General features: G+C 34.5%; 2 protein-coding genes and 1 long non-coding RNA gene across 4 annotated transcripts in view; 1 reads left to right on the plus strand and 2 right to left on the minus strand.

Annotated features, from left to right (window-relative positions):
- Positions 1 to 21,363, minus strand: part of LOC149485123 (putative carbonic anhydrase 3) — a 404,335-nt gene that overhangs the window by 339,906 nt on the left and 43,066 nt on the right. The window lies entirely within an intron of this gene.
- qless (decaprenyl diphosphate synthase subunit 1 qless) overlaps positions 1 to 21,363 on the plus strand; it is an 89,357-nt gene that overhangs the window by 22,820 nt on the left and 45,174 nt on the right. Inside the window, exons 5-9 of one of the 2 annotated variants that reach the window (XM_089699953.1) lie at positions 13,784 to 13,873; positions 15,952 to 16,083; positions 16,983 to 17,177; positions 17,525 to 17,833; positions 18,207 to 18,423. In XM_089699953.1, the coding sequence (XP_089556079.1) occupies positions 13,784 to 13,873; positions 15,952 to 16,083; positions 16,983 to 17,177; positions 17,525 to 17,746 (639 nt within the window). In that variant the 3' untranslated portion in view covers positions 17,747 to 17,833; positions 18,207 to 18,423. Of the gene's footprint in view, positions 1 to 13,783; positions 13,874 to 15,951; positions 16,084 to 16,982; positions 17,178 to 17,524; positions 17,834 to 18,206; positions 18,424 to 21,363 lie in introns of those variants that run through there. The other variant, XM_089699954.1, reaches the window with a different exon arrangement.
- Positions 1,231 to 21,363, minus strand: part of LOC149485140 (uncharacterized) — a 385,709-nt gene continuing 365,576 nt past the window's right edge. The window contains exon 3 of the long non-coding RNA XR_016316196.1: positions 1,231 to 1,308. This is a non-coding gene — a long non-coding RNA (uncharacterized LOC149485140). The remainder of the gene's footprint in view (positions 1,309 to 21,363) is intronic.

Consider the following 21,363-nt stretch of genomic DNA (forward strand, 5'->3'; position numbering starts at 1 on the left):
GCCATTTTTTCTCGACTCAAGTTAATTGTATTACTAAATCTCTGTATTCCGTTGGCCTACGGTATCGAATACAGTGGAATGGAGCCCAAAAGGTATCTGTTTCCAGTTAGTGGAATATTTTAAACAATAGACGATTAAAATAAAGGTTGTTAACAATGTTTTTTATGGACTCTCGTTTCTTTGGTAATATTAGCGATATTTGCTATTTAATCTTCTTAATAATTTGATTGATGGTCTAAGATCCGAACATAGATCGACCTTCACCGGCGTGATAATAGAATGAGACCAATTTTATTATTAAATAATTTGGAAAATCCAAAAGTGCACGCCTCATAATTTTTTTTTAATAATTATTTATTAATTATTATTTTTGTTTATTTAATAACAATTAAACCACATCGAATCAGACCCTGAAAAATGAAAGGGTTCTATTCCTGAGCATACTCAAGCGTAAGAGAAAAAAAAAAGACTCGATTAGTAAAGTATTTCGGTCGCTATCGTGTTAACAAGAAAATCCTCCGCACATACAGACACACGGACGTCCAAGACAGAACTTTTTTAAACTGTTTTTTAACTAGTTTAAATAACAAAAACCGGCCAAGTGCGAGTCGGGCTCGCGCACAAAGGGTTCCGTAGCAGCAAATATAATAAATTACAGTTAAATCAACCTATCTCAAAAACTATAAGAGATACTTTGATCAAACCAAAAATCGTTGAAAGAGTTAATTAGCATGCATCACCTCTATTTTTTTTAGAATTTTATACCCCGTAGTTATAAAAATAGAGGGGGGGGGACATACTTTTTACGACTTTGAGAGCTGATATCTCAAAAACCGTTCACTTTAAGAAAAATGTTTTTTAGAAAACTTTATATCATTTTAAAAGACCTTTCCATTGATACCCCACACGGGTATGTACATCGAAAAAAAAAATTTCATCCCTCAGTTACATGTATGGGGGGCCCCACCCCCAATTCTTTTTTTTACTATTTAGTGTCATATTTTTGTAGCGGTTCATACAACACATATTCCCATCAAATTTCATCACTGTAGTACTTATAGTTTCCGAGTAAATCGGCTGTGACAGACGGACAGACGGACAGACGGACAGACGGACATGACGAAACTATAAGGGTTCCGTTTTTGCCATTTTGGCTACGGAACCCTAAAAATGACATCAAAAATATCATGAATGTTAAAAATAGTGTTTTTTCTTAATGTATGTATTATCTTACAAGTGCAATGTATGATACATAAAGACATTTTAAGTTTGAAAAATCAGATGTTTTGCGCGAAGTGACAGTAGTACCTACCCACCTCAACGCTTCGCTTATGAGGCGTGCAATTAGTGTATAAAAAATGTATTAAAAATGGGTTGACTGGGAAAATTCTGGACAAATGTCATAGGTTTATTGATTACCCTGTTTAGAGATAAATAGGGTAAATCAATAATCGATCCGATAATAATTATATATTTGATAAATACTACAATCTAAAGATAATGTGTATTTAGATATCGTAAGTAGGCCACTACTACACCATCGAAGAAATTGATACGTTAGTCAGTGAGATCTCGTAGTGGCATATTTTACCAATGACTAACATTGAATGTGACGCCACTACTTTCTTTACCATATTTGAGCCATGCTCTCATAAGGAAACGGATTTTTAGTATAATTTCTCGACTTGAACATGACCATTCATGATAAAACCACATCTAAACATACCCATGAACTCTACGTACCTATATATTGATTATTGACCCAAGTAATATTGGACTAAGTACAAGAATAAATTACGGATATACATATTAATTATTCAAGCACGTATAAAACAAATATTGACACATTACGCGGATTTCATATTTCCTTGTTAAATGTTTCATCCCACTCGTTAAGATTAAATAATACAGGTACATTATATTATAATGTAAAAAATGTTTGAACTGCCTCGATCATAAGAAATGGATGAGGAATTTGGGTCATTAAGTCACGTTAAGGTTCTTGCCCTACATAAAAAGAGAACACGAAATGTGGGAAGTAGTCCGCGTACGCCTAGTCGCTAGAGCGTCGGGCAGACGATGCCGCCTTTCTCTCTCGCACTGGTTAGAGCGAGACGGCAACACTGCGGGTGCGCCTGCACGTAAACAACGTTCGAGAGTGGCTGCGGAGAGAAACAAGTGAGGCACCGAAAGCTGACGACCCCTGGTGAAAGTGCCTTGCGGTCATCTCTTAAATTATTTTTCGTTTGACTCACTCCCGCCTTTGCTCCGATTCGAGATATCTATGTATATTGTTGTGTACGTTTCAAAGGTTTAGTTACGAAAATGCTTTTCTTAGAAAGGGATTGTTGTTATTTTTAATTTGGTATTTATTTATAGCTTGGTTTCATGAGCAGTCAGGCGTGTGACACGGAAAATTTGTTGGTGAAATATGATAATGTCAACAGGCGTTCGTATGTAAATAGAACCGTGAAACCTAATGGGTAGCGAAATCTTGTTAGGCGCGGGTCAAACACAAGCGGTGCGGGCGCGGGCGTGCCATAAGCGCGCCTCTTCAATCTGTTTTGCACCACATCCTTCTTATACATTTTGTATGAAAGAATTTTGGACAGGCGTCGAGGCGGCACGCCACCGTTGCGCCGCGGGCGTACCGCAGGCGTACCGCAGGCGCGCTTCCCCAAATAGAGGTCAATTCACGGTCATACACAATCAAAAACAAATCGGGTGGTAGTAGACCGGGAGATACTGACACAAAATTTCGAGTCATTTGTCTGTTACAATTGTTACAAAAAAAAAATTTGCAGATTTTCGGCGGTATGGCGACCATTTGGAATCGTCCGAAAAGTATGGCATGGCGATTTTCGTAAATGGCTGCACGACGATGGTTACCTGTGCAAAAGTTAGCCTGGTACAAATGGTTGAATTGTTTTTTTTAAATCAACACATTCGCGTCTATGTATGGCGGGCTGTAAGTCACACCGGAAAAGTATGGCATGACACTACCGCCTACTTCTTTTTTATGGGCTATCGGTAAATTCTAAAATTTTTGTGTTACAAATCGTTTGACTTCGCTATTTTTCCGACGAGTTCGACTAACGCCCACGCGACTAAGCCGCCGGTACCAGCGTTCACACCATCGTTTTTCTTTTTGTCATTGCGTACTAAGACCCCTGTAGAACCGCCATCCTGTTACAAATGACTCGAAATTTTGTGTCAGTATCTCCCGGTCTATAGGAGACGGTAGCCTGTCAGTCAAAAATGTGTTCTCTCTGTGTGGAATTATATAGAGCTGCTATTAAATACCCTTCTTCGTTTTGTTTTTAAAGGTGAATTGAATTAATCGATGAAATGATTTACACAGGTGATGGCAGTAGGGAAAGTGAAAATGAAGAAGAGCATAATGAAAGTTCCCATGTATTTACAATGTCAGAAATAAAGATAATCCTGATTTTGATTGTGTTTTTTATTTATTTGTAATTGTAATAATATTGTGGAATGATCAGTACTGTAAATACTTTTGAACTGAGATTTTAATGATAAGATTTATATGGTTTAAATGTAAACCTGTGTTTGAAAACCATATTTTATCTATACTAATATTATAAAGAGGAAAGGTTTGTATGTATGTATGTATGTATGTATGTATGGTTTTCACGCATAAACTAGGTACTGGACCGATTTTGATGAAATTTGACACAGATAATCTTTAGACCCTGAGAAAGAACATAGGCTACCTTTTATTGCGAAATATGTACCACGGGCGAAGCCGGGGCGGACCGCTAGTACAATATAAATTTTGTGTTATTTTAACCTTCTTTTCTTCCATCATTACACCAGTACTACTTTAAAATTATGTACTTTAAAAGTACTATAAAATTTTCCAAGTAAATTCCAACATTTCCAACAAAGATATATTTGCAATCGTGGGGTTATCCTCGCTATTTACTTACAAGGAATTATCAAAACAAAATCGTTACTTTCAAATTAACGTTACTTTCAAATCTCTTTTAGCACAAAAAACATAATTTTACTAAATTATGCATGAAGAAAATGCATTTAACCACTCTATATAAATATCATTTTCGGACGCCAACAGCGCGCCCGAGGCGCGCCGGCAGCGCGCCCGAGGCGCGCCGGCTGGCGCGCCCGCGGCGCGCCGGCTGGCGCGCCCGCGGTGCGCCCGATGCGCGCCGCGCCGCTTGTATATGTCCCGCGCCTTAAGTTCTATTATATTTGTTGAATCTCTTAGCGCTATTCAATCTGTCAAGGCCATTTTCAAAATATTTATTTTAATCGCTATCATATTACTTTTGTTTTTATTTGTAAATGGTCCACTCTTTTATGCTCTATCTCAGTTTGATAAGGAAAGGCTTTTGAATACAAATTCATTCAATTTACTTTAATTATAAAAAACGCAATGAATTGCATCTTTTATTAACAAATTCTATAAAACAAAACAAATTACTTGTAAAGTTGTAATACGTAACCGAAGTTCTTGGAATAAATCTATAAAATACAGAAACAAAGATTGATGGTTAAAGATGTTCTACAATTTAAATGCTCTTTGTTCAACATTACTTATACGCGCTACGCGTATCATTTACAAGGATAATCGCATAGAAACAAATGTTCCGGCTAATAAAACGCCTCTTGTATAAATAACTCAATCACCTAAGCCTTTGAACATCTTTAATGTTTCAAATGTATTCGCGAGACAAATCGTATTTAGCGGTTTAACTTTTAATATTGACTCAGTTTATCGAGTGACTCTCATCCACGTTCTAATAACCAGTATTAGTATTATGTAATTTAAACTAATGTTGATTTTTCTGTTTCGTCTGAATTTGTACCTACCGTGTATGTTTCTCAGTACACAAACGCCTCGCTATTATATCGGGGTGCGTCTGTTTGAACACCATTTACGATCACGTTACTATGCACATTATGTGGAATTATTTACCGATGTCGTAAACGTTTTACGTGTACAAAATTAATGAAGAATTGCCTTCATTATTATTGTTTCATACGCCCATAGTTTCTTAATGAACTATGTTTCGCAATGGAATGTTTGAGAGGGTGAAGTTACATTACGAGTGGTGGTCGTTGACATTCGCGTTTTCCTTATATTCTGATTTAAATATGCGCATTCTGCAGGAGCTTTGTGCCGTACAAATAGATGTTCGCCACAATAGATGTGGTCGTCAAGGATGCGAAGAAACGTCAGCGTCGAATTGGCGATTCCTATCGTACCTGCTACCATTGTTCAGAATATGTCTCGATACTTATTGTTTGCAGGGCTTTGCTATGCCGTGGGACATGATGTTTTAATCAAGTCCGTGCGCGTCTGGAATATAAATGCACATCTTACACGTACAGTGTAATATTTTAAAACGCGTTATTTATAATAGTTATAAACGTCCATCTTCTCGATGTTCAATAAAGTTCCAGCCAAAGAACCAGTCAAAGGATGCATTCTAATATGATTAGTATTTAAAATTCCTTCTTCGATTTTAACGTGATCAATACTTTTATACAGACTACGCTATAATTAATCCAATCTGTTTTCTGCGACATCCGACACCGACTCTCGTATTCTGATTTCAAGGCCAGTCGTTACATAGCTTTCACTGCTACGAGCGATATCATAATAAACGTTTATTTTATTATCTCAAACATCATAAACAGTCTTAGTATGGAAGTTATAAAATTGTCTTTAATATATTTTGGGAATTCACGCAAAAGTTGGTCAGTAGGCCTATGCTAATTCGAAATACCTATAACCAGTAGATATGTGTAGATTACATAAACTTGGTTCTCGTAGAAGCCCTTTATTCTTATCTCAACCTATTTGTTGTTACATAAGATTTGACTTTTTAATAGTTCAGCATATATAGTGTTGTAATATTCTCGCTGGTGACAATTCGTGCGATAATTTCGTGTCCGGCTGCGCGTTCGTGACCCGCTATAAGAAAGAAATAAATGATTTGCCTTTTCCTGCGGTTCATGATGCAGTAATCATGACTAATTATACCCCTGACACATTGTCTTTTTCATATCTTACTTCATTCCGAAAATGTGTCCACTGCTGGCATAGTTTCGTCAACTTAAAGATGTAGATATGGTATTGTTATGGAGCGTAGACTTGCAAAAAACGGTATGGAAATATTGATGATGGTATTAAGTAATTTTCACAATATAAATAATAATAATTTGTCTTTACTTTTATTAGCTGGTTTGATAAATCTCACTTAATAAAGATATGGTTTTAATTCATCATCATTTAATCCGGTGAGATTTTAAAACAAACATAGATAAAATTCGATTCGACGCTGTTTTTCAAATTATATTATTTGATGAAAGTTACTTACAATACACACATAAATACATTCTACGTGCATATGCTAAAAACAATGGAAGAAGCGAAGGAACTTGCCTTTAAGCTATTTTAACAAAGCCAATAAAAATAAATATTTACACAAAACTCATTGAGATTTATGTAGATTAGTTAAGAGTATTTAATTAGGAAAACCTTGTTAGCTTTCTTTATCTCCAAGTTCCGTAATTAAATGTTTGTTTTAGAAAAAATCAAGGTTATTTGTTTAGACGAGCAAATACGGCAAATTGCAAATTTATGAAACGTGTGTTTGCAATTGTAGATCAGGTTTTTAAGTTCTACTTGTAAATTTAAATTCTCAAATTAGATGGCTTCATTGGTCGGTCCATATCCGGAATCTTATGAATATAATAGGCTCCTAATTATATTTGGTAATTACTTTACAACCTTATTACCTTTATGGATATAAAATTCCAAAGGTCAAAACATCTTATTATTTTATTTCACGAGTCATAAAATGTATGAATTTGGTCTGAATACTAAAACGTAATCGATGTTATGTAAAACGCATTGAGAGCATTTTATTGTACCAAAAAGATTCTCTACATTTACCTTGATACTTTGTAATTCGATTGTATCATTCTCATTCTCAGATGAAATCTCGGCAAAAGATTTAATTAAACGTGTTCTAATGAACGTGACTATTGGACTATTGCTTTCTATTGATCGTTGTGTGACATAGCATTTCGTTGAAAGCAAAATTCGTTCAACACTTTCCTCAACTGACCTAGCTGCCATTAATAAAGAGTTAAGTAAAACTGGTCTTTATAACAGTACTCTGCGGGGAACGCTTGAGGGGATGTGGGTCGAGCTAACTTCATCCTATGATTTACGTTTATAGCGTGATACAACTAATAAATAATGTACTTTGTACGTACACTTGCAGCAAAATCAGGTCTGTTGATTCAGTTCTGTATGATACAGATTTAATATTTTTCTGAGTAATTCTTATTAAAGCTCGCTATTGGCTACGCTTTGTCTCGTATATAACCTTTAACTAACTTGGTAACATTTAACGCGAATGCCAATCACCGGATATATATATTTATTTTATTTTTTTATTTTATTTTATTTGCAACACAAACACATTTATGTAATACTATGGGAAATATCTTCTCTGTTGACAAACGTATTAAGAGTTATTTCTAAAATATGTTTCAGAAATGATTGAAAGCGTGATGTTATTATGTTTAATTTTAGGGGCTAGGTTTTTTTTTTAATTTCAAACCTATTGTATTTAAATCGAATCAATTTAGAGTGTAAAAGTGAGGTAAATATTACCAACCTGAATACGTTTTTCGAATATATAGACATTTCAAATTAGCATGCAACTGATCTTGCTACGGCAAAGTTCAAGATTCTCTGAATTACGATAGAAATACTTGACGTTAAGTATTTCGTAAGAACAGCGTTGCACCACTTATACTATTTTTATTTTGCATCTATGGGTCAGGGGCACACTGGCCGTTCCTTACGTTTTATGGCATCTCTATTTTATCGCAAGTACGAAAAAATTTAATTGCAATTAGTTTCGCTCGATTATCCGTCAACTCTCGAAATAACTTGGAGAATGTAATTTGGAATGTTATGATTTCTATCGAGTTTCTAGCATTATACAGAAATTATTGCGAATGCTTTTTATAGCATTTATCTAAACGCGAGACGATCAGTTTTTATAGGAAAGTCTAGTAATTATTTTATATATGATTTCACATATCCAATACGCTTCCATATGTCACTATAGTATCTAGCCAGGTGTGTTGTAACGATGCCCACTCGGTGGCCACTAATCGCCACAACATGCCTGCATGTTTCGCAAGTGGACTGGACCGACCAGTCACTCGATGCGAAATACTTCAATCGACATTAATTCGAATAAATCTTGATCGTTCTGATGCCAGAATACTATAAAGCAATCGTGGAGTAACAATTTTTGCTATACTGAACACCGCTGTAATAAAATTCTAGAAAAAGTTAAATATTTTTCACTTGTATGTAGAAAATGCAGGTAACATTTAAGGAAATATTATACTGCAATAAAAATATCCATTAATACATATTATGGCATATTAGTTTTCGGAACATAAATAAATTTAAAGATGACTATCTGATATGCCTGTTTAACAGTTCAAAGTCAATTGACAATATTTGCCCCGCTAAATATATTGAAAAGTGAAAAGGTACACCTATGTTTGAAAATTTTAACACGCGTACAATCGAAATCGGGCTCCGTTAATATTTTATCAATAAATTATGCGATTGGTAGACTATGATTCGTAGTGGGTGTCGCAACAACCTGATATTTGATATCCCAGTTTCTCAAAGACGATTTTAGACGGCTAATGCAAAAGTGGGCAAGCGTCCGGAGGGGGAGGGGGGATGAGAGGGGGAGTCAAGGCCGGCCGCGTGACACACATCCCGCCACATTCACCTTCCGACTGCCACCTGCACCACCACTGTCAAGGCTGCCTTGCGAAAGACCGATACACGCCACCACCACCCGGCCACTCGAGACCCACTTGTGAAAATAATGTCGCAACCGCTGATCGAGTCCAAAAGCTATCTCAAGTTCATAGAGCTTATTCAAATATTATTTGATTATACACTTGGGATTCTAGCAGCGGTCACAACAACACATTAAACAGACAATTATTCCGAATTCGTATCGGTTTTTACGCTTTGTTCATATGTTTTTGAAGAATCTTGACGTGACTAGATAATTTTAGGTATAAAGTAAATTAATATTCAGTGTGTAACACAACTCATAAATAATGGTACACATCGGTAGCAAGGGGTTGATAATTTATATTGATAATGGGGAGACGGCAGCAAAGCTTGCATTTTAATTTGTAGTGTAAATAAACTGCAAAGTAGAAACTCCAAACGCATTTGGAATTTACTCAGCGTGAAATCGTAGAGATTTTTCTGGTAAATTATTCATATGACTCGCGATGGGCGAACTTTCGACGTAGAAAGCCTTTCACTCTTATTGCCGGTCATGTGCAAAACCACAACGTAAACCCGAGTTAGACGACCTTCGCTTTCTCGAACAATAATGTGTAATGAACTGGCGGGAAAACAAATATGTGCGTAATATTTTATTGGAATTACGGCGATTCAAAGAATACCTTGCACCTAAATATTTTAAAGCTGCACTTTTACTAATACTTTAAATTTTCTTTACAATTCGTTTAAGTTGCACAGATGCATTTATCGTGACAAACGTAATGGTCAGTTGAAGTTAGTGTAGTTAGTATAGCGGATGCGTTTTTAGTTCGGACAGGGGCGGACCGCAGAAAGTGTGTTAATGCGTGCGCGTTTTGCGCAACGAAGCGCGTACGACACGCGCCACGAGCGATACCACACCTGTGGATCCCGTTGCCTTGGATACATCTTGTGATTTTTAAACATAGATATAGATACTGGTTTTCCTGGTCGTGTGATTGAACTAACTCAAACATTTATTTATTAAATTAGACTTCTAGAAGCACTTTTGAATCGTCACATTCTAACCATTTACCACCGATTCGGAAAGCAGTATCTATGGGCAAGAAACTCCATAGTTGCTCTTTTAAAATCATGTCAATGTTACCTTATTAACTTCGCTTGGCAATCAATGCCATTAGGATACATATTAAGCTTTTGTTAGAGCTTTTATTTTACAAATTGAAAATGTCCAAATATGCACACAGATGCACGTTAATAAAATGTTTTTTATGTAACAAATGTGTGAAAGTAAATTGGTGAAATGTTTAAAACGGATTTATTGCAAAATTTAAAATTTTTAGTATTAGTTCTATAGTTTCTAATCTATCGTATATTAATTAACGACATAACAAATTTCGATTAAATGTTATCCAATAGGCATTAAAATAACTTTATATGATTGAAATCTAAAGTCTAAGCCTACCTTTGTCTATTATAGCCAAGGGCACACTTATTGAATTTATATTTTTTGGTTTTATGGCATTCAAATGCTTTATAAATATAAATTTATAAAGAAATAGAAAAAATTCGATCACGAGGCGGGACTCGAACCCGCATCCTTTCGCGCCATTCCGGGACGGATGCCTGACCAACTCAGCGTCACTCAGGGTCACGAGTGGCTGAGTACTTATACGTTTGTTTAAGAATGTAAGAAATACGTTTTCGTTTTTAATTTGATACATTTTATAATTTGGAAATTTGCTTCATCTATCATTTTATGAATAAAAAGTTTGTCCGGCAATTAGTAGTAGATAGGTTTAAATTTCATAAAGCAAGTAGGTATGTTAATTAAAATGTTTGGTATAATTAACTTCATTTAATTATATAAATTAGAGAAAGCAGTGTGAATATTCCATTAATTATTATTGTTATAAAAATTCAATTAGTATATGTTTAAATGCTAATATTATATAATTCATCAATCGATCATTAAGATTTGATATTAGAAATGGCATTTTTGCAGTTGGCTAACTTTGGCCTTGTTATGATTAATGTCTTGGTGTTGCAGGGCAAAAATGGTGATTCCCAGTGACTTGCATATTATAACAATAAAACTTATTCACACGTTACATAGTAAAGTTATGAAGTCTATTGAAAATGTTTAAAGGTCTCAGCGGTTCAAGGGCGTATTGCTTCAAATGTTTGATCACTACTAGAGAGTCCATTGAGTAAATATTGGGTATTTTATATTTATATTATATTGTATTGCATAATGCATTCAACGTTTCAATGGGTACTGACAAGCTTGTTAACAAAGCGTGATCTAAACAATATCAATACATTATTAAACCTGTAATTTACTCTTTTACTGCATTAGTCGCCAATATATCAAATAATTCATTAATATGCCATTTTATTTTATATGTTTAGTGTCGAAAAATTATAATGTCTGAAAATTATAATGAAACTGTGATAAGGAACTAAAGTAAGCGTCTCATTCCAGTCCGTGGTTATCGTGATCGGAAATAGATATAAATTGAAACCGTTCCACATGCTAACAACAACTACCGACTTTACTTTCTACACAGTTTTTATATGTAAAAATGCTTATCATAAAGGGTTGTTAGTCCCCGCACACGATATAAGATTTCGGGAGTTATATGACTTCCCTATTAATATTTAACCATATTCTTATACGTTGGAATATATTATTTTAGAAGTCATCGACACATAGAGGATGCAGTTGCATTGCGATTCAGTCCATTAAATCTCGTCCTCATACCATTTTTTGTTTCGATTCATTTACGTTTCCTAAATATTACAAATATAGATTTATGACTGTTTGAGGATATAAATTGTATTACAAATACTTTTAACAAAAACGCAGATAGCAAAGATAGTTTGCTAGGAAATGAGGCAACTGTATTTTATTACTGAACCGTTAACGTAAGTCGGTGTCTCAAGGCCAAACAATCTATAGCTCTGGCTAGCTAGTCGAAGTGGACGCAGATGTGCCAGTTGGTTCCCCATTTGTCCCTTTGCATACCTATGTGTAGGTGTGCCGAAGCCGGTCAATCGATGTAGGCTAACCAGTGGCCAGTGTTTGTTAATGAGCGGAGTGACGACTCGGGTGCCAAGTCACTGAGCCGGCGAAACCGCCGTACGGCATTAGTATGCCGGCGGATCACAACTTTCTACGCATTCTTGTCGGCAGCAGGAGAAATGAGCGCTACATACACGTAACAATTATTTATTGTAAGCATAGGTTTAGTCCTCGTTTTTGACCAGCACACAATACTTAAATTAATGGTGTTGTTAACGGCGGTTATTTCCGAACATTGTGATCTGTTTTCCAAAGTAGATTGATTATTCGATAAAAACGTTAACATTCCATCAGACTCTTTTCTGGTTGTAATAAAATTGAGTAGTACCAGATAGTATTAGGCACCACCCGATATTTACGTGTTCGCTAATTACGTCGCAGGCGGTTGTCATTGAACTGAATTCATACTGCGAGTCCACTTATAAAATTTGTTAGAACGCTATTCGGCAATAATGTCACACTTTGCGGTCATTTTTGCGTTACCGCAAGGTTGATTAACTTAATTTTGTCATTAGGTAGGTACTTATATTTTCTATTCCCTATTAGGAGTACTTATTTAATATTATTTTATTAAAAGTGTCCTGTCTCACTTTTCAATTCACAATATTGAAACTTTCACATTTTTGCTATGACTAAATTAAAATCGAGGATATGATTATTATTAACGAAAGTCAAGATTCTATTCCGTGTAGCGTTACTAGACATTCTCACTTTCAATATCACAAATATTATTCATATCACGATTTCTATATGATAAATAGTAAATACGTTATGTCTTAAATTATATAAATATTAAGTGTATTAATTTATTAGTTTATTAATAAGTCTACTAATGCATGACTCACTTATTCCTACAGACAATAGGTTATTTTATTCGTATTTTTTCCAAGATTTTATTTGCGGTCCAATATGTATATAGAAAACATTGGACAGATGAGCAATTGGTACAGAGGAAACTTGAAACAAATATGCGTCTTTAAGAATTTGTAGGAATTATTGGAAAATGTTTTAAGCCAAACGACCAACCCGCATATGACCTGTGTCATGGATTAATTATAAATGATGATGTTGTAGGACCTGTATACCTTTAATCTTACAAATATTTCCGATAAGATCCTTTAAAAAAATGCTTAAAGACTACTATCTATCTATATAAATATTGTATGTATATTGTATATTATATGTATATTGTATATTTTGTATAGTATGTATATATAGTATGTATGTTATCTATTTATAGTGTAGTATTTATATATTGTAATCTTATGTATAATTATGTTTATGCATTTTATATGTATATAAATATAAGTAATTTTTATATATAAATTTATGTTGTATTTATAAATTATGTGTGACGTTGTGCTTTATTTTTATTTTATTATTATTATGTGTATCTCATCCATAATACTCGGGTACCATCATAAGGAAGGTACCCGGTCCTTTGGAAGGCTTACGTGGGGACACGGATCCAACACGCAGAGGCCCTTTAGAGAACTTTACTGTGTTGTGGGACACCAGCCGCAGCCTGCCCATGACTGCACTATAGAGATACAGTCCTAGGCAGTCCGCGGCCGATGTAGGACTATTTCGAGATATGGAAAACAAATTATTATTATTATTATTATTTTTTTTTTTCTTCAAATTAATTATTTTAAATTTATTAGTTATTTGGCTTCCTAGCCTTTGGTATAATATTATGCTCTGTCCTTTACCTGAAGGTTGCCTGGCAGAGATGGCTTAGAGCCATAAGGCCGCCTTTTGTACATTTAAATCCATTAAGATATTATAAAATAAGATTAAACCTAATGTACAATAAAGAATAAATAAATAAATAAATAAATATTTCTCGATGTTTTCAGGTTGCAATGGCCGGCGACTTCATCCTCGCTGTGGCGTCGATGATGATAGCTCGCTTGCGCAGTGACGAGGTCACGTTGGTGCTCAGTCAGGTACACATTAAAAATCTATATAATATTTGTAATATTTGTATTTAATAATATATTAGCTTTCCGCCTGGGGCTCAAAGGAAATTCCCGTGGGAATGAGATGTTTCACCGCAGTATTATAAAGACCCTCTTCCTTCTTCTCGACAATGCAACTAAAATGTTTTTTCAATTCAACAAACACAATAAAATTCTAAATCAATTAATAAAAAAGATTCTGGTAACTAATCTGTTTACCTAATTTCAGTTGATGAAAAAAGTTGGTATAATAATTTTTACGGATACCGATATGAAATATAGCTATTTCCTTCGAACATTTTTTATTAAATAACGTGTAAATAATTGCAGTATTCCTTGCAACTCGTATAGCAATAACAAATCGAAGTAGTAATGTAGATAACGATTGTTTTTATGTTAATATAACTATATATACAGTTGGAAGAGCATTTGGGATAGAGAATACAATGTTCATACTATACTCATACCCTTAGGATTCTGACAAGATGAAGATAATAGTGCATTCATAAATATTGAAATGAAACTGTTTAATAATACTGTACTTATATATAGCTACGTTTAATAATAATACGTACTCGGTATTTTATAAGTGCATAACCTGATTAGATTATTAGGTGTCTGAAATTGTTGTTTAACTTTTTTTAAATATGAGACATAAAACAATTAATATTTTTTACATAAAAATTGCATTATTTTTCCAATTCTAAGATTATCTTAATATCTAATAATTAATTAGTCTTGTACTTTGTTGCTAAAGAAAATATTTATTCTTTGAATGTGTGAACTCATTTGCTGTTGCATGATTTTTCTCATTTGTTATTCATTGCAAGTCTCAAGTACTGACTATAAAGTTCTATGAATCATATTTTAATGACCTATGAGGTACAAATATATGATTTCGATTGAGTTTGACACCGTTTTCTTTTTTTTCACAAAGAGAATTGAATAAATATAATTGTGAATACGGAATCCACAAAAATAAACTATTTGGCAGTATTAAAAAAAATGTGTGTAAGTTAAGAAAATAAATACTTAATCTAAATGTACAATCTCATGACAGTTAGAAACTAGATTAATTTTAATCTGTAATTAACATTTACCTTTAATAAAACCGGCCAAGTGCGAGTCGGGCTCGCGCACAAAGGGTTCCGTAGCAGCAAATATAATAAATTACAGTTAAATCAACCTATCTCAAAAACTATAAGAGATACTTTGATCAAACCAAAAATCGTTGAAAGAGTTAATTAGCATGCATCACCTCTATTTTTTTTAGAATTTTATACCCCGTAGTTATAAAAATAGAGGGGGGGGGACATACTTTTTACGACTTTGAGAGCTGATATCTCAAAAACCGTTCACTTTAAGAAAAATGTTTTTTAGAAAACTTTATATCATTTTAAAAGACCTTTCCATTGATACCCCACACGGGTATGTACATCGAAAAAAAAAATTTCATCCCTCAGTTACATGTATGGGGGGCCCCACCCCCAATTCTTTTTTTTACTATTTAGTGTCATATTTTTGTAGCGGTTCATACAACACATATTCCCATCAAATTTCATCACTGTAGTACTTATAGTTTCCGAGTAAATCGGCTGTGACAGACGGACAGACGGACAGACGGACAGACGGACATGACGAAACTATAAGGGTTCCGTTTTTGCCATTTTGGCTACGGAACCCTAAAAATAATACTGTTTTACAAAATTTTAATGACACAAACCATTCCTTGACCCGTTTTATAGGTCTATTAGTTAGATTTAAAAGATGACTCAAGACAAATGTCAACATCTAACTGTCTCGTTCCGTGTTGAAATTATGAAATCGAACCTCTACATATTAAATAGACTTAAATGTATGCGTCTTCGTGCATAATCATATATCATACCAATTCTATATTCATAAGGAAACCATAAATATAAGTTATAAGCATAGTAGAATTGTTTAAAAATGCAATTTAAGTGAAATTTTAAAATTGCAATAAAAAGTTTATGAAATATTTTAAGAGGATGTTTTTCAGGATATAAGAACGATATTTTTAACATTTAAAACTTGTCTCATTACAGGTGGTGACTGACTTGGTACAAGGTGAATTTATGCAACTTGGAAGTAAAGAAACAGAAAATGAAAGATTCGCACACTACCTCACGAAGACATACAGAAAGACCGCGTCGCTTATTGCCAACTCCGTTAAAGCGGTAAGTATTTGCTATCTCATAAAAGATACATTTTTGAATTTAAAATGTTGAGTTTTTTAATGAAAATAAAAATTTGGGAATATTTCCAATAACGTTAAATACTTTAACTACGATAAATATTATGCCACAAAAGTTCCAATACCATTTGTTAAACCAAATAAGTATAGGATGCGCACGTAGGTCATATTATCATAAGCCACATACTAGCAAAGTGTATGATTGCCTTACGCTTTTAAAGATGTAAAGAATATGCTGTCTCATATCATTAAACACACACAAGCGAAGGAAAAATTCACGTGCCCTTTTCCCTGAAACAGATGTCACTAAAAGAAAGTATACAAGTCATATGATAGGGAATCACAACTGTCAAAATGTATACAAGTGTTCCCTACCACATACATAAAAGTCATTCCGTACCACAGCTTACATTATATTATATTGTATATGTAGTGTTTGAGTAAAGTATAGGTACTATATCCCCGGATGTCTCGGGTTCGCGGGTAGTGGGGAGCACAGTCACGCAGCAGCCTCGGGCGTGAGCGGACGTGTGTTTACCCTAGTGACAGGCGACGTAACGAGCCAATCCCATACCCTGCGTATACGAGTGTGAACTCGTATCTACAGTATACAAATTCCTGACGACGCGGTTGGCGCAGTGGTAAAGTAACTGCCTACTGAGCCGACGGTCCCGGGTTCGATCCCCGGTCAGGGCAAATATTTGTGTGATGAACTTAATTATTTGTTCTTGGGTATTATGGGTATGGGTATATGTATTTATAATATTATATTTATCGTCGTCTAGTACCCACAACACAAGCCTTAATGTCCTATAATATTTATTTATTTATTATTTATCCTTTCACAACTGGCAGAAAGTACACAAGTAATCCCCTCCCCAGGTGGCACTACTAAGCGGTGCGGACGAGAGCACGTGCGAGCTCGCGTTCCAGTACGGACGCAACGTGGGCCTGGCCTTCCAGCTCGTGGACGATCTGCTGGACTTCGTGTCCTCTTCACAGGCGATGGGCAAACCCACCGCTACTGACCTCAGACTTGGACTTGCCACCGCGCCAGTACTGTTCGCTTGTGAAAAGGTGAGGGATAATTTTAATTGTGATTGTTGTTCTTTGCCTAGCTAAATTTTTTAATCTTATTTTTAATTGGTTACAATTTAATACTTCTAACAATTTTAACGCTAAATAGATGGAGTAAATAAATTTATATGGATCGTATCGTAAGCTAATCTCAGTCGGCTTTAACATAGAAATTAAAATTTTACTTCGTCTATCATCTTATAAGCTAATTATAATGATTTCAAAATTACATTCAGTAAATACAGTTAATTTATGTATCAAAATTTTCTATGTTTTGCCATGCCAATAAGAAATCATCTATAAGCGATATTTTTGTGTTTTGTGTAATAATACCATATATTCCGCAGTACCCCGAGCTGAACCCGATGATAATGCGGCGGTTCCAAGAAGCGGGAGACGTAGAGAAAGCCTTCGAACTGGTCCACAAGTCACGTGGTCTCGAACAAACACGTTTCCTTGCACGTAAACACGGGCTAGAAGCTACTAGATTAGCCAGTGAGCTAGCTGACTCGCCCTATCAGAAGGCGCTAGTCGTTACAACCGACCTCGTGCTCAATAGGATCAAGTAACGCGCTTTATTCTATAGGAGATTGGGAGCTTCTGTTGTATACCAGGAGGGATAATAGTCGGTGACTTCTTAGTAGAGACACAGAATAGTAGCTAAACGCTACAGAACGGACACTCCGCCTCCCGCCAAAATTAAACACTTACCTCACCCCGCGCGATCACGCTAAAAATGGTCCATACTTTTCTACAAGGACGATACGCAACGAAGATTGACAACATTAATCAAATTAACTTAAAGTAATTTTATTATTTTGGATTTGTGATTATCGTTTTTCGTAGAAAATGGTTAGATATTGTGCTGTTTACGGAAGTATTTCATTAGAAAAACGCGAATTTTTTTTACGCTAGTTACAAATGTGCCAACCATAAAGCGTTAACACACACATTTGCAGTCTCTACAGTGTGACTGTCAAAACGATAATTTTGTATGGAGTGTCCGGGGTGTGGTAGAGATGTATTGAGCCAATACTCAACAGGGTCGAGTAATGCATCAGTTATAGGGAAACGTCTTTCTCGTCTATATTGTGGTGGTCTTTGCAAGATCAGCGATCGGGACGTTTCTTTAGTATCAAGTACATACTCCAGTGCATAATAAACTTTACAGCCTGGTTCATAGCAGAGTATAGAGCCCACCACAATAATGTTTCAAACTCATATCGATTACATGTTGTAAATAATTTTATGGAAAATTTTTGATGCTCATAATGAACATCAAAATTGACTGTGAAAGAGTTGTGAATTCAATGGTGTATCAAAATCACATTGGCATCATTAACAAGTTTTAATTAAATGGGGTTCTGAATGTCCTTAAGATAATGGAGCCATATGAAATATGTCGAACATAGAGTCTTTCTTAATGTTCTTCATTCTGACCTTGATCCGAGTTCTAAATGAGTCCACCACCAGTGAAACTACCCAGTTAACCATTGTTCCTTTCACAGTAAAGTGATAAAACAATTAAAAATCATCGTAATCACTTGCTTATTGAGATTAAGTGAAACACGAAGCGTGGGAAAACGCTCACGCAATTAAGAAAGTCAAATGTCTTATGGGCTCAAATATCACTTGTTACAAAGGTTGGCTCTATTTGGAAGTACCATATAGCGAGGTTACGGCCATTTCGCACGTTCCACTTGATTAAAAATGAGATGGCAAATTTTCTACGAAGGACGTAGAAATTTAGATCGAGAACATTACTTTCACTACACACAAATGAATAAGAGCGAGACGACATGATCTTTATTAATATTAATAGTTTATAGTGAAGCATATTGTTTTGGTGTGCGTAGTTTTTAAGATAATAAAATTATACACACTTCAATAATGCATACTTTTATACGATTGATAGGTTTACTCGCTTGTGCGAAAGTAATTATAAAACTAATTACTGCGATGTTTAAACTCAACCTTGGCTGCAAGGTATGCAAGCCGACAATTATCTCGACTCTTTTCGTTATTTTTTTCATCTCATGTCTTTTAATTAAAGATTCGAACGATAATAATTGATTATACATTCTTAATAAAGTAAGACATTATAGGATTTATTTGTATGTGTGCGTGAACGATTTATAAAGACTCGAGTGCGTTAGTGTATATTGGTATTTCATGTCTGTGTGTGTGTATCTAAGACGATATAATATCGTAGATATTTTACGTCATATTGTATCTTTTGAGCCTTACAAATCATAATCTCACTTCAACACGTGTCAACATGTGTTTGAGTGTACACAAAAGTTATTTTATTTAATTAGTTAACGGTTACGTATAACTTTCGAAACCATATTTATTCTTCCTTTGTCTTTCGTTTATGTGACCTGATTTATGATAAGTTTCATTTCGTTTCTAAATAACGTAAATTATCTACGAGTAAGAGCCGGGTTTCATTCGATCGAACGTGGCGTCCATTTAGTAACACCATATTTGATGGATTTGAGGACGTTTCTTTTAAAATTCAGACATTGTTAAGGCTCGGACTAAAGCATAGTGTCGACCTTCTGGAGGCCGGCTCTTCAAGCGTGTTTGTGACATTCGTTACCAAATATCGCTGTACATAATAAGTGTACAATATGCTCAACTCATTTATTATTGTATCCATTTATTTTGTGCGAAGTAGGCTATTTTATTTTACTTATACTGTATATAGCTATTTTAGTTACTTTCTGTTATGTGCAATTTATAAAGCGCCTGTATACAAGTTCACGAAATCGTCACAAAATTGATTCCATTCAGTTATTCTGTTTGTGTAAATACTGCAAGTCATTGGATGAGTTACCCGTGTCGTATCTTCAGAACCAATTACCTCAATTTCTTTAGTATACACGTTATGTACTAAGAGGTGTATATGTATTGTTCTTAAATAGTATTAAATTATTAGTTTTGTACGTAATTGCACAATATTACTTAGGCATATAATATTGTTACATACCGTTGCGTTAAAAATTTTAGATTTTAAAAAATATCATATTATTACAATTGTAAATAATGTTATGGGATATAATCGTTGATATTGAACGAATTTATTGTCGACGTATATGAATATGTTATTGTCTAAAATGTGCACTCAGAGCACGATTATGAGATGTTTATTACTTAACAAAAATATTAGTCATATATATACTAACTTTTCATGTAGACCGACTCAACGACTGCGCTAAATATCACCGTAATAGTGTATTCCTTCTTCATTGCTTTAATTTAAACGTCCATAATGTAAGGTTTCAAACGATATTTCATGTACATCGGAGTAATATAATATATATTATATTTGCTTCGTTGTAGCTACAGTCGTTGCGTCAGTCATAAGGGGGATTGAAAAAGTTGTATGTAGATTACATCCAATAGGAGTCAATGAATTTTATTTATATATATTATGTAGTTATGTACGTAGCTCGTATTGTTTGTAAATACTTACTGTGTAAAGTGCTAAATCATGGATAATTTTATAAATAATAGTTACAATATTATATTGTTTCATTTAATAAATATGACTCACATATGACAGTATATTTTTACTTTACTCACATACTGAGGATCACAAATCCCTTCCTCTATTTATTGAATAAATAAAACTTACATCCTCATCCAGTTTTCATAGAACAAATGTCTAAAATCAACAATTTTTATCCTAATATTCATGCAACCTTCCTCCATTAAAAAAGCAAAACAGACCCAACCTACAGCAATTAATATAATTGGTGTAATAGGTCATAGATCCGTTATGTCGCGACCAACGGTAGTATTAATTGTTATTCTATTGCCGTCGAAACGCGCTGCAGTAAATTATTTCAGCCATCACATTGTAGACATCATCTAGAATGCAAACGAGATCACGTGTTACGCAAACCGTAAACTAGCTGGCCTATATTGTGAATGGCAATATAGATATAAATGGTATACTAGGATTGGTTATGAGTCTACCATGGCAAATACATACTAATTATTACTCAATTAGGTCTACAAAATATAATATGATTGATAATAAAGAATATTCTCGAATCAGTGCTAAATAATCCTAACTATTTCCCCCAGAAAGGACTAGGGTTTATTGTATTGTATGCACCACCTATGATATAAAATTACATCATTGTCAAATCTGTTTCACTGAACGATCTTATTTACA

The sequence above is a fragment of the Colias philodice genome, chromosome 10 (genome assembly GCF_061535455.1).
Source record: "Colias philodice isolate Cphi_HAF_F1 chromosome 10, ilColPhil1 Martin Lab GWU primary, whole genome shotgun sequence".
Lineage (NCBI taxonomy): Eukaryota > Metazoa > Arthropoda > Insecta > Lepidoptera > Pieridae > Colias > Colias philodice.